The sequence below is a fragment of the Oryza glaberrima genome, chromosome 12 (genome assembly GCF_000147395.1).
Source record: "Oryza glaberrima chromosome 12, OglaRS2, whole genome shotgun sequence".
Taxonomy (NCBI): Eukaryota; Viridiplantae; Streptophyta; class Magnoliopsida; order Poales; family Poaceae; genus Oryza; species Oryza glaberrima.
Window position 1 is genome coordinate 8962658 of NC_068337.1, and position 14685 is coordinate 8977342.

Consider the following 14685-nt stretch of genomic DNA (forward strand, 5'->3'; position numbering starts at 1 on the left):
GCACCGGGACGTGTATTACACTTGGCTAGACACTAAATTCTTAACTTGTGTGGGATGGGATATTGCATGATGATTTGTATGCTATTGGAGCCACTTCCTGAGAGGTAGGAAGGTGGACGTTCTCAGAAAACCATGACAATTCAATGGCGGGAAGCTATCCTTGGGATCACAATGGATGGTGGACAGAACCGTCGTTGTTTAATGTGAACACTGGTACTAAAATCTGATCAGTCTATGCTAGGTCTTAGGCTTGTCAAAAGAATTACAAAACTTGCTTTACGCAAAAGAACCGTAGCCATCCTTTGAATACCTCTATCATTTGCATTGTTGCTGTGGTGGCTTGCTGAGTATGGTTGGTACTCACCCTTGCAATACATAAACTTAATCAAAGGCCGGAGATGAAGCTTCGGAGGATCCCTACGCATACTACCAGGAGGGTGATGAAGACGACAGTGCTCAATAGGTCTTAGTTACGGTCGTTGCCTGTGGCAATGGCGTGCCGCCGCCATAACCCCGCTGCCTTATCTACTTCTGCTTTTGGAATGTATTCCGGACCGCTCGGTCTGAAGATCTAAGACTATGCCTGCGGGCTTATGATGTAATAGTTCGCACTAGACTCTCGTGTATGTGCATTTGGTATTTCAGCTATGAACTCGTGTGTACCAGACTACTTGATCCAGGGAAATGGTATTGTTTACACGATTGATTCCTGTTATAAAAACGGGGGTCCACACTTGATCTGTTGAGTTTTGTAAAATCAAAGGTGTTTTCGATTATTATTCTGTGATGACCAATTGGCATCGGAGTATATTGGTTTTGATATTTAGAATTTATTCACGAAGTGGTTTTAGAGATGATTGGATTTACAGGTGAATCACAGGTGCTGTTATTTTATGTGACCGGTCAGACCGGGCAAGGGTTGCCGGTCAGACCTGTTAGTGATATGCCCTAGAGGCAAGCATAGAGATGATTATATCACATACTATGTTTACATATTTATCCGACTTTGTTCCTTGAAATAGATAAACTCATTATTGGTTAATGAATATGTGATTCTTTCATGAGACTCTTTATGTTATGTGTTGCTATTTCTAAAGGATCCCTAATCAAATATCATATGTAAGAGCAAATATGTTTAGATGATCAGCACATGTATTAATTGATGATCATGTCTCATGGATCATGGTATAGAGATACCAAATTAATAATATAGACACATGTTAGTGAACATGTTGTTGGATAGACCCAACATGAGACACTGCAAGAGCCATATGTGTTGTGTCATCAGTGATCTCATTGAGTGTTTGTGTTGAATCCTTAGACCTGAGATTATCATGGTTCTCAACATGTGTAGTAGCTTACTTAGAGACTGCTAAACGCTGCTCCATAATTGGGTAGTTATAAAAGTAGTTTTCAGGTATGCTATGAAACAAGTAGTGGGATATGAATAATCAAGATAGGATTTGCCCCTCCTATGGAGAGATATCTCTGGGCCCCTCGATGTTGTAGATTATGGAAGTGCATGGCCATGCCAAAGGTGAATGAGGAGTCAATCACAAGTTATATAATCTATCAACAGGTTCGAGTGAATGATTGAGCTATTAGAGGATGGCACATATCTAGCCTTGAGCTTAACCGATATCGTGAGACAAAGGGGTTCATACAAGTATACACTAGAGGTTCAGCCGATATGATCTTTATGTATGCCCGGTGGGTCAATACGTTCTGCTAGGGGCCGCTGTTGACGCGTGGACCGAAAAGGAGTATATATGAACCTACAGGGTCGCACGCTTAATGGGCCGGAATAAGGGGATTGGATAGAGATCCAATATGAGCTTAATTCGGATAGGGATCCGAATAGGAGTCCTATATATTCTTGAGGGGTGTGACCGGCGGAGGTATTTCATCACGTGAGAAACCCTAGCCGTCACTTCCCTCCCCGAGCAAAACCCTAGCCGCGCGCGGGTGCTAGCACATCTGCGCATGGCGTTTCGTCCCTGTACGTGTGGATATCGGTAGAGGCGCCACTGGTTTGCGGTGCTGATCGGCGTGGGAGTATGGCGAGGAGAACGCACGAGGAGGAGAAGGTTGAGCCGGTGCGATCAACTACTTCCTCTACATCGACGCGCGCTACTTCGCGAGAGTTCCTTCGACTTCTCAGCGTCTTCTTCCGCTACGCAGCACATCGAGTGGTAATGATCTATGATCTAATACTTGCATGATTCCTGGTTTACGCGATAGAAAATTTTGATTTATGCTATCGTAGCCTACGCGTATCCCAACAAGACCGGTGGTATGCATGCGGTCAGACCGGCCAACCTGCGGTCTGACCGACTGACTCTGTGTCGGTTTCGGTTTCGGGTTGTTTGTTTGGATATCCGTGATTGTTTCATGTTTATGGCTTCTAGATGGATACTATACGTATGTAATACTGTTATTTGCTACTAATGAGTCAAGTTGGAGATTGTTTGGTCTCGGAATATGGTTTCTTTGTTTATTTCATGTGTAGGTGACTCGATGCCTCGGGAGAGTATTTGCGGTGATGGACCGGGAGTCGGCTTGAGGATAAGACGACGTCCGTGGTGGTCAGAGATCATGCGGGATACTTAGGCTAGAGTTGATGCACGTGGTTGATGGAGATTCTATATGGCATACGATGGAGGTATTGTGTGCGTATGGGATGCGGAATCGAATTTGGAAGGAGTCCAAATTTGGTATGATTGGTTATGTAAAGTTTGTTTCTTGTACTAGAGGGTTTCCTAAGGTGTTTAGGACTTCTAGTATGAGTTTGGTTCGTGGCTTTAGGCTGCCTACCTCGGGTATAAATAGAGGGGGAGAGTGAGGCTTCCCTGTATCGCTTTTGAGAGCAATTGAGTTGAGTTTTGAGTTAGGGTTTCGAGTTTAGTCGAGTGCTGTTGGTGCACTTTGTAAACACAGAGAGAAGCATCCACTTTAAGAGTTCTTCGATTTGTGTTTCACCGGGTTTCGACGGTCTTACCGGCGGCGCATCGGCGGTCAAACCGGCAGGCATACGGCGGTCAGACTGGCGGCGACAACAGTCGGCAGTAGGCAATCTCGGCGGTTCGAATGGAGTTAGATCTCAGTCAAACCGACGTTCATCAGGCGGTCAGATCGGTAGGCCAACTTTGGTCAGACCGCGAACTGTCGAATTTGAGGGTAATTTTTATTTCCGCTAAAAGTTTTCGGTTTTTGGGTATACCAATTATTCACCCCCCCTCTGGTTGGCTTAGTTGTTGTGATTCGATCCTACATGTTTATGGAGAAAAATATATCTCCCAAAACTGCTAAAAATTTTTGCTCGAGAAGAGTACCTGGATGCACATCAGTAAGAAAAATTTAGATGTTGCATGTTAATTATAAAAAATACTAATAATATTATTCTAATTGATGTCTATTTAGTATACTGGTGGAGAAACCATCTTTGGTCGGTCGACCAAATTCCACAATAGTCCTGGTTGCAATAAAAACTGGGACTAAAGATTATCTTTAGTCCCAGTTGAAAAGGTTAGAGCTTCTTTGTTACCAACCGAGACTAAAGATCATTTTTAGTCCCGGTTCAAAAAAAAGGTAGGTGATGTCAGACCCCTCTAATATCTTTAGTCCCGGTGACATGAGCGGGGAGATCGAGGCGTGCGCGTGAATCAGATCGAGATATATATCTCCTCCTCCCTCCCGGTTCCATCTCCTCCTCTCCTCACACCCTATCTCTTCTTCTCCTCCCCTTCACCTCTCCTCCTCCCCTTCTCATCGCCATCTTACGCGCGGAGGGTCCTCTCCTTCTCCTCCCCCTCCCCCCTCCTTCCCGATCTGCAGGCGGCGGCCCTGGCCTCGTGCGGTGGCACGCGGCGGCCGGGCGGCCGACGGTAGGCGGAAGGCAGCGGCCTGCTCGGCGACAGGTGGAAGATGGCGGCTTGCGTGGCGGTGGGCGACGCGCAGGCGGCCAGCGAGGCGCATATTTGTTTTGTTTTGTTTTTTTTTATAATTTGTGATCCAGATCTGAGATGTATTTGATTTGTGTGTGATGTGAATATGTGATGTATTTGTGATGAATTTTGTAGAAGTTGTGTTGTAATTTTTTTTAAGATTTTGTGATGTATTTGGAGATGATTGATTTGAGGATTTGTAGGTGATAAATGATTTGGGATTTTGGGGATAGGGATGGAGTGAAATCAATATATTAAAAATAAAAACAATGAAGAAAAGAAAGAATAAAGAAGCAACTAAGATCAGCCTGGCTCTTTCTTTAGTCCCGGTTGGTGTTACCATCGGGACTAAAAAGACTCTATCTTTAGTCCCGGTTGGTGTGGTTGGGACTAAAAATGGATTTTTATTCCCGGTTATTTCTCGCGGGACTAAAGATAGCAATCTTTTGTCCCGGATTCATAGTCCCGGTTAGAAAACCGGGACTAAAGGGGGTTACGAACCGGGAGTATAAACTACTTCTCCACCAGTGTATGGTTTCACGAATGTAGAAAATATGATTACGAAACCATAGTTCACTTTTATGTTCAGGAATCAGGACAAAGATTCATATTTGATTATATTTGATTAGCTTCCAAATTCTAATCATGTGGGGGATAAATATGGGCAAGAAGGGGTAAACAAGGAAGAAAATATTATAAGATGAGGTAATAGAGGTAGAGATATTTTCATAACCACACATAAGGATAAGGTCAACATGGAAAATAGAAGAATTTTCTCAAAAGAAGACGGTAGTTGAGGAGAAAGTTTTATTATGCGCTGAATTAACTTTCTTGAGACAATTACCACTTAAATGAAGAAACGTTGTTGCACCTAGCTAACAAGTTAAAACGAAATGAAGGTACGTACTAACGATTTTGTGACATGGAAACAGCAGAAACGAGAATACACACATAAAACACTGAGAAATTTGAATCGGGGTTATGAAATTAACAAATCCGAAAAGGATCCAATAAATCTGCCCAGAGACCTAAACCCCGGACTTAGCTCTGAAAACTGGAAAATGATTATTATATTTCTGGCCTACGCTTCATTAGTGGACTGGCTGCGTTTTCATATATCTTCATTTTTGCAACCTGAACAAGACGTTTCATTGTCCATGCATATATGCCCATTCCTACACCTAACTTGTAACAAATGCACATGTTTTCTTTTACTCTAGGGTTTATGATATAGCAATTTTCAAGCTGAACTATATATGTATCCACCCACCTGAATTTACATAACGTCCTAATCTCATCAAAGCTCTCTTTATTTATAGTCCTTCCTTGCCATACTACCATCCGTTGCCAGTAGGATTCATGTCACAACACAAATGTTTGGAGTTGTTGTGCTTCTTCTTGTTCCTCTTTCTTTCTACTGGCCAAGACAGCCAACCCAATGGGCATAGGAAGTACCGGGAGATACAAACGATAAAAAATGCCCACTTAGAAGGAGTCTCACTACGCCGCTCAGGAGGAGTCTCACTGACATTACAAGCAATGGGCTCTTCGAATTAAGTAGGTGGGATTTCGCCTGCACCGTCATTTTGAATATATGAATGTGGTTTCTATCCAGTATTAGGCTGTGTTCTTATCTCCACTTTCCCAACTCACCTCCCTCGTTTTCCGCACGCACGTTTTTTAAACTGCTAAACGGTATTTTTTTTTACAAAAAATTTCTATATGATAGTTACTTTAAAAAAATCATATTAATCTATATTTTAAATGTATATTAGCTAATACTTAATTAATTATGCACTAAACACTGCTTTATTTTGTGTGCTAGAGAGTAAGGGTTCCCAACGCTCACTCTGAACACAGAGCCTTAGCTACTCAGTACTCCGTAATAGCTAGCTGTTCGATGAAATTCATTGGCCGAGAAAATACCATCTTTCTTAGCTAATGTTTTAGAGGTGTGTTTAGGGTTTAAAAGTAGTCTATTTTGGCATTCATTTTGATATAATTGGTTCTTATCTTGTGGACAGCAGCAACTCCTACTTTCAGAAAAGTTGGGCCGTATAGAAAAGATAAGGAATGAGTTTCCTAAAGTTCTTTTTCACCCTGCTAGGGAAAAATCAGTTCCTAGGATTTTAATTCAAGGTTTGGGTATGTTGATTTTTACAACCTCGACGAGAGTTGCTCTGCAGATAGGAAGAAGATTGTTGAAGTTGGGTGGCATGCAAATATCCTTGGTACTCACTCGTGCAACAACAAATGTTTCCTTTTTTTAAGATCTATTACATAATAGGCGGTACAATCGATTGAGATCAATAAAGCTTACATTATCTTTAAAAACGTAATAGGAGCTAATAGTAATATCAACCAGTGGATCGCTGTGGAATGAACGGTCTAATAATCCTCATATACCTAAAAGAATTCCAAATGTATATTAGTATTTTGGTTTAGCAACAATAATGAAGGTTGGAACCGAGGTCGTCTCTGAAAGAAGAAACATTGTGCACACAGCTAGCTACAAACTATAGGTAAATGTCCCATATTATTCATTGAGATCAAATAAAATAAAGACGAGTGATTAAATTTTGTCCATGGTTGCTCCAAGGGCAAAGCCAAGTTTTGAATATGAGGGAGCCAGCTTGACAGGTCATTACGATCATATAAAATAATAAATAATAAATAATAAATAATAAATAATAAAAATATATATAAGCAAATTTCAGCGCTTTCCATTGGCAATATATCATATCAACGTAGAAAAACACATGATAAAATAAAAGATAGGTAGGTAGCAATACTCATGTATTTATCCATTTTAATTTAGCCATATGAGTGCTGAATAGATAAACGTCTGTTACACTATAGCAGGGGCGTTGTTTAATGAGCTATCGATGGGGGAGGATAAGCCTCACATGGAAACTGGCAGCCCACGAAGGCCTAGCCAAGTTACTCACTAATTGGATACATCACTAAATATAAAAATTATTTATGGCTATGCCTATAAATAAAGGAAAGGAGGGGCTATTGCACACTTGTAAATGAGAAGAGAATAAATGAAAAAGTACCTCACCAATACATCTTGTGTCTTCACTTTTTCTAGAATTATGCAATCCCTCTTGGATTACACTTTAGCACAAGGGGTTATATAATACGTTATCACCACAACATTGTACTCGTAGATTTGTTTTGCATCTCACTGATTATAACAACGAAAATAAACCCCTCTCCCAATACTAATTTGTAGAAGGGATTAGGGGTATAGCCCTGAATTTGGAATCCAAAAATGTTGGGATTGTATTAATGGGCGATGGGTTGATGATATAAGAGGGCAGTTTTGTAAAAGCAATTGGAAGAATTGCTTAGATACCCATGAGCGAGACTTCCTTGGGTCGTGTTATAAATGGTTTGGCTAAACCTATTGATGGGAGAGGCGAAATTGCAGCTTCGGATTCTTGCTTAATTGAATCTCCTGCTCCGGGTATAATTTCCAGGAGTTCTGTATATGCACTCCTTTAAACGGGGCTTATTACTATCAATTTGATAATTCCTATATGACGTGGTCAGAGAGAGTTAATTATTGAGGACAGACAAACCGACAAAACGTTACGTTTTTGCCGTTCCTGGAAAAATTCTCCACCGCCTACTTGGAGTCGTCGGCGAAAGCCGATTGAGGTTTTTCAGGAACTGCAGGCTGGAGTACTCATCTCACCATGCTGCGCTAGCCACGGACACCTCATAGCGCCGATCCTGCACAGCAGCAAGGCCACGCCCATGCACTGCACGAAGGTTTGCAATACACGGGTATTTTTTTAAGTATAATTAAAAACTACAAAAAGAAATTGAGACATAGGAGATGATGCGAATATCCTTATCCAACCACCTGATATTTACACAACGTGCTAGCTAGTCTCATCATATCTCTCTTTATTTTAGAGTCCTTCCTTGCCATATCCTCCTATCCGTCGCTAGTAAAATTCATGTCCCAAGAGAAATGTTTGGAGTTGTGCACTTGTGCTTCTTCTTCTTTCTCTTTCTTCACACTAGCTAAGATAGCCAAACTCAACGGGCATGGGAGGCACAGGGAGATACAATCATACAAACGATGCGATGGACAGCCCTGAAGGAGTGTGAGAGACATCATTGGCAATAATGTGTTCTAGAAATCAACTAGGCAGGTTTTCTTCCGTACCAGCATTTTGAAGATATGAATACTTACTCTACTTATTAGGGTGGTTTCTATCCAGTATTAGTTATTCAATATTTTTTTTGGATGAAGCTCATTGGTCTAGAAAATACCATCTTTCTTAGCTAATGTATTCGAGGTGTGTGTTTAGGATTTAAAAGTAGTCTATTTGGCCTTCATTTCGGTGTAATCAGTTCGTATATATCTTGTGGACAGAGGCAACTCCTACCTTCACAAAAGCAGGGCCATATGGCCATTTTCTCTAAAATAAACGAAATTCTTAAGGTTTTTTCCCACCGGGCGGGCCAGTTCCTAGGATGGGCTAGTTCCTAGGATTTTTTAAATAAGGTTTGGATGTGTTGATTTCACAGCCACGAGAGTTGCTCTTGAGATAGGAAGAAGATCGTTGAAGCTTTGTGGCACGCAATCGCAAATATCCTAGGCTTTGTGTCACTCGTGCCGCAACAATTGTTTCCTGCAAAATAATTAGCTTTTGCAAACGTAACTTATGTCACAGAATATTTTCAAAACTTTTCATGACAATTTCTTGTGTAGTTATAAATCTTGATGTATAAATCAGTCATAGGTGTTTCTAACCTATGCTATCAGTAATCAAAAACTCCAAAAAGATGTTGATGTTAGTGATATGCCCTAGAGGTAATCATAGAGAAGATGATTGTATCACATACTATGTTTACATATTTATCCGACATTGTTCCTTGAAATAGATAACTCCTTATTGGTTAATGAATATGTAATTCTTTCATGAGACTCTTTATGTTGTTTGTTACTATTTCTAAAGGATCCCTGATCAAATATCATATGTGGAACAAATATGTTTATATGATCAGCACATGTATTAATTGATGATCATTTCTCATGGATCATGGTATAGAGATACCAAATTAATAATGTGGACACATGTTGGTGAACATCTTGTTGGATAGACCCAACATGAGACACTGCAAGAGGCATATGTGTTGTGTCATCAGTGATCTCATTGAGTGTTTGTGTTGAATCCTTAGACCTGAGATTATCATGGTTCTCAACATGTGTAGTAGCTTACTTAGAGACTGCTAAACGCTGCTCCATAATTGGGTAGTTATAAAAGTAGTTTTCAGGTATGCTATGAAACAAGTAGTGGGATATGAATAATCAAGATAGGATTTGCCCCTCCTATGGAGAGATATCTCTGGGCCCCTCGATGTTGTAGATTATGGAAGTGCATGGCCATGCCAAAGGTGATTGAGGAGTCAATCACAAGTTATATAATCTATCAACAGGTTCGAGTGAATGATTGAGCTATTAGAGGATGGCACATATCTAGCCTTGAGCTTAATCGATATCGTGAGGCAAAGGGGTTCATACAAGTATACACTAGAGATTCAGCCGATATGATCTTTATGTATGCCCGGTGGGTCAATACGTTCTGCTAGGGGCCGCTGTTGACGCGTGGACCGAAAAGGAGTTTTCGGGTTACAGCCGATTATATGTGAACCTACAGGGCCGCGCGCTTAATGGGCCGGAATAAGGGGATTGGATGGAGATCCAATATGAGCTTAATTCGGATAGGGATCCGAATAGGAGTCCTACGGGCCTTGGAGGCCCGAGTGATGGATCCTATATATTCGTGAGGGGTGTGACCGGCGGAGGCATTGCATCACGTGAGAAACCCTAGCCATCACTTCCCTCCCCGAGCAAAACCCTAGCCGCGCGCGGATGCTAGCACATCTGCGCGTGGCATTCCATCCCTATACGTGTGGATACCGGTAGAGGCGCCGCTGGTTTGCGGTGCTGATCGGCGTGGGAGTACGGCGAGGAGAACGCACGAGGGGGAGAAGGTCGAGCCGGTGCGATCGACTACTTCCTCTACATCGACGCGTGCTACTTCTCAGCGTCTTCTTCCGCTGCGCAGCGCGTCGAGTGGTAACGATCTATGATCTAATACTTGCATGGTTCCTGGTTTACGCGATAGAAAATTTTGATTTATGCTATCGTAGCCTACGCGTATCCCAACAGTTGTGGCATAAAACAAGATGCGATCTGTCATTAAAAATTTATTCTTAAGATACGAGTTCTGTTGAGCAAAATTTATGAAGCAACATCTCTCAAACCTGCTCAGTTTTTTTGTTTTTTTTTTTTTTTTTGCTCATTAGACTTGCAGATTGTCAAAATTACAAGTACATAAAACAATAGATACACATGATCTACAAAGTTTATTACAAGTACAGAACAATATGCACATTACCAAGACTATAAATGCCTAACTACTATTTTTTTTCTGACATAAAAACTAAAATCCCTAATTCCAAACGTTAGCAAATCAATAAAATTAACTTGAAATGGCAAAAAAATTCCTTGAACTCAAGGCATAGGCAGGTCATGGCATTAGGCTACTTCGCAATTTCATAGCCTAGCGATCAGACCTAAAGTAATGCTCCATGCTTCCAATTGACGAACCTCGTCTCGAGGGATGCTTATCAATGATTTGGGAGAAAGTTGGCAACTTGTTAATGTGCTTCAGTGACGCCTCTGCGATACGTCGTGTTCTGGAATCCCCATTCTGGAAAGCATGAACAAGGGCAGAACTCAAGCCACGGTCGCTTGAAGCTGCTTTTGCAATGCTCTCTGTCCGCAAAATCCTCTCGACAGCCCATGTCACCCTCTGCTGAAGTGTGCCTGTTGGGTTTCCCTTCAAGATTTCAAATATTGGTTCAACTGCATTGGCCCTATAGAGCACCGAAACACCTTCAGTGATCTCCACGCCATCCCCAAGTAGGGTGCAAAGTGCAGCCAAAGAGGCTTCAACGACCTTCTTGTTTTGATGGCTAAGACAAACAACCAATCGCTCCACTGCCTTCCCTTCAAGAATACAAAAATTGTCTCTAATCGAGCAGATTCCAGAGTGAACACGACAAAGTTGAATACCTGGTGGTTTCTTACCAAACCAGGTAAGCCCAGACTTCTGTTCATGTTCATCGAAATTTGGTGTGCCAGTCATATATCTTGATTCAACAGAGAGATTCACTAATGCCTTTGCAGAGAGCAGCTGCACACCATCCAGCCCATTCAGCCGAAGCAAGCTGGTAAACAGTGAAGCAAGATTGTATTCACGAGCAAGGGCAACACAGCGTGGCTCCTCCCGTAGAATGTACGTTATCCTTGCCAGAACTTTTACAAGCCCTTCAAGCATCGTTTTATCAACTATGTTATTGGCAGTTCCTCTTCTACATATGTTTAAAACTTTGCGCGCAATATATTTGAAAGCCCCTTGCTCCATGAGCTCCATGGTAAGACGTCTGTCCCTTTTAGGAAGATTTGCCAGAATCTGAAGTGCAGCATCTTGCTCATCTGCATTTGCATCATTTTCACTGACAATCCTAACTAAGCATCCAAGCAATGTAGGACTACTTCGGAGGACTTGTGCTATCTCATGGTCCATGTCAAATGAGATTTTGCACAGCAGCTTTATGGAAGCAGCACGGCTCTCCTGATGATCACTCTCTACAAATTGTACCAAGTTTGTGATAGCCCCAGATGATCTTATAGCTGAGATAATTGACAGAACTGTTGTGGTAGAACTACTTAGCATTACAAATATTTCAAGAAGCTTGCACTGTATTGGCGGAGAGGTGTTACTAATCAAATGAAGTAAGCTGTGAACAATATCTTCAGACACTATAGTACGATTACCATCCAGTGGGACTGTCCCAAAGTCAATACCACAAGCTACCAGATTAGATAGAACTGCTGCAGCGGCCTCTTGCAACCTTGGTGGAAGGAATTTGACACCATCAACAGAGAGAACTCGGAAAAGCGGTAAAAGGATTCCATCCTCTATAAGAACCTTGGCACTTTCTGTATTGGTGGATATATGATCTAACACCTTGAAAGCAACTTCTTTTGCCGGCAAGGTACCATTTTCAACAACACCAGCAAACAGTAAACCCACTCTTTGGGCCACCAAGTTTTTCAAGTCGTTAGACAGAACAATCTTTTCTAGAGATGATGCTATCCGCAACTGCTTTTCTGGAGAACCTGAAAAGTGTAGTATGTCCTACATGGTAAGAACTTAATATTTCCAATAAAGTAGAAATAAGAACACTATGATATTGTTTGTCTATTGATTAGAAAAACTATATTGACACTTGAGCAAAAGCAGAGTTTACTTCAGCACAGTGCAAATGATATCGAATGCTAACTTCTCATGAAACCATCGAAAACAACAAATAACAGAAAGATAAGTAGATACTGAGTATAATTGGTGAACCATTAAATGAAGAACGAACAGACTGGAGACAGCACCTTCAATAAGCAGGTTTAGTAGAGGTTCCAGTCTTCCATTTTCAGCCATTTGCAGGACATTTTTCTCGCATTTCTCCAGATTCTCAAGCGTCATCTCAGCCTCCTCGGCTAACGCTGGATTCTGTGATTTGCTACATGCCACCTTGCCCAAGATAAGTATCGCTCCATTCAATTCGCTTATCTTTTCGCATACCATTTCAGATTTCGACAGCTCACACAGAAGAGATACAGCCAACTCCCTCTCCTGGCAATCCTCGAAATCGATGAACTTAACAATCGTGCGAATTGTGTCCCCTTCAGATACAGAATCCTAAAAAAAAAGAGAACAAAACCATGAATTTCTGAGTTAGTACTATGTAGTACCAAGACATAAAAATCCATTCCATTGCATCGTCCCTCTGCTTACCCTGTATTCATCGTCCTCTCTTGCAAACTCCCGAAGGGCTTGCAACGCTTTGAGACGCACCCTTGCGCTGCCGTTCCTCAGCATGGCGGCCACCATGGGCACCATCCCGTCGCGGCGCACGACGCGCTTGCCGACCCTCGCAAGCTTCCACCCGCGCATCACGGCGTCGAGCCCGCGCAGCGCCTCCTTCTCCGAGGCGGCCTTGGTGAGCCACCGGCACGCCCTCCGGAGCGCCGCCGTCTCTCGCCTGCTCGTCCACTCCTCGATGGCCGCCCGCAGCGCCACGACGGGCTTCACGTCCGCGCCTTCGACCACCTCCATCGTGACGGGGCACCGCGGCGCCGCGCCGAGCGAGGCGCACTCCGAGAACCACCGCGCGATCGCCTCCCGCTCGAACGCGTGGCCCGTCTCCACCACCACCGGGTCCCGCATCACCTCCATGGTGATCGGGCACAGGAACGCCGACAGCACCCCGTCCTCCTCCTCCTCCTCGCCCTCCTCCCCATCGTCGGACCCCTCGCCGCACCAGTCCCGACCACCCTCCGCAACCCACCAAGCTAAATAAACACAGCACCAAGAACCCTCGTGAGCAATCCGTCGAACATCCTGTGGGCAAGAACAAATCGCCAACGAAATGAAGCCATCACTGTACCTTGTTCTTGGCGCTGCGATCCTTGGCGGCGCTGGGCCATTCGCCGTCGTCGTCGACGCCGCGGGAGGAGGAGGAGGAGGAGGAGAAGCCGAGCTGGAGTTGACGGTTGTGGGGTTGACTCCTCGGCATTGGATAGTATCGGGGAGAAGAACTCGTCGGCATTGAATTGGATAGAGTTTTGCGTGGATTTGGTTGGGAAATAAATGGAGAAGGAGAGTGGTCGGCCAATTGGGGTAGGGAGACATAGACGTATTCCTGGTCTTCGTCGAGTTGCTATCTTTGTGATCATCTTGGTTGACTATTGCCTTCGACAACGAAAATGAGAAATTCACTGTCGTATGATTAATTAAATTTTAGTTATTTTAAATTTTAATAATAAATTTATTGGATATTTTAAAGCAACTTCTTATCTTACAAAATGTATCATTCAACTGTTTAAAAATTATGCTGATGTAAACCTCTTAATCAGAAAAGATCGGAGCATATGAACAACCATAATTTTCTAAGGGGTTGCAAAGCAGAAATAAAAAGTTGTGGCAGATCTAGTGACTTCATTCAAATATTTACATATTGGAATTGTACCATGCAGTTTTCTGATGGAGTACTTGAGTAAATATTATGAACGTTATGGTTTTTTTATAGTTTAACCGGTGGGCTAACCATGCAAACGGCACGGAAGCGGACGGTAGGTTTTGGAGACTAGCGTACTCTTATGTAGGGATGAAAATGGTATGGGAACGGACGGAAACTACCTTTATCATTTTCGTTTTTATTTTTTCGGAATCAGAAACCCTAGTTACGAAAACGGAATCAAATATTATCGGAACCGAAAACAGAGCAAAAACAAACCTGCGTGGATACGGTAACGAACAATTTATCGGAATAAAAAACCCCTCAAACTTTGTCAATTCCAATTCTTAAGTCTCAACAATCAACAATACATCACAAAGCACAATCATATCAAATCCAATTGTTAAGTCCCAACGGTACATCATGAACACACAACCTATGGTGTAGATGTTCATCTGTAACTTCAGATTTGCACAACAAATATTCCAGGAAAAAAAAAGTACAGACAAACACCATGGAGCTCCACATGGGATTACTTGCACTGTTGCTACTTGCATTTAACGAATCCATCACAAATCTACAGCATAAAAGAAAATAAATCAACATGGATCTCCACAACCAAACACCATAA

The 14685-nt window shown here is 42.5% G+C and overlaps 1 protein-coding gene across 1 annotated transcript; it reads right to left on the minus strand.

Annotated features, from left to right (window-relative positions):
* Positions 1–10292: 10292 nt before the first annotated feature.
* LOC127756663 (U-box domain-containing protein 44-like) lies at positions 10293–13732 on the minus strand. Its single transcript, XM_052282022.1, has 4 exons — positions 13485–13732; positions 12833–13389; positions 12427–12736; positions 10293–12159 (listed from the first exon to the last, which is right to left on the minus strand). The coding sequence occupies exons 1-4, from the start codon at positions 13522–13524 to the stop codon at positions 10535–10537; spliced, it is 2532 nt and encodes an 843-aa protein (XP_052137982.1). The 5' UTR covers positions 13525–13732; the 3' UTR covers positions 10293–10534.
* Between the last annotated feature and the right edge of the window lie 953 nt (positions 13733–14685).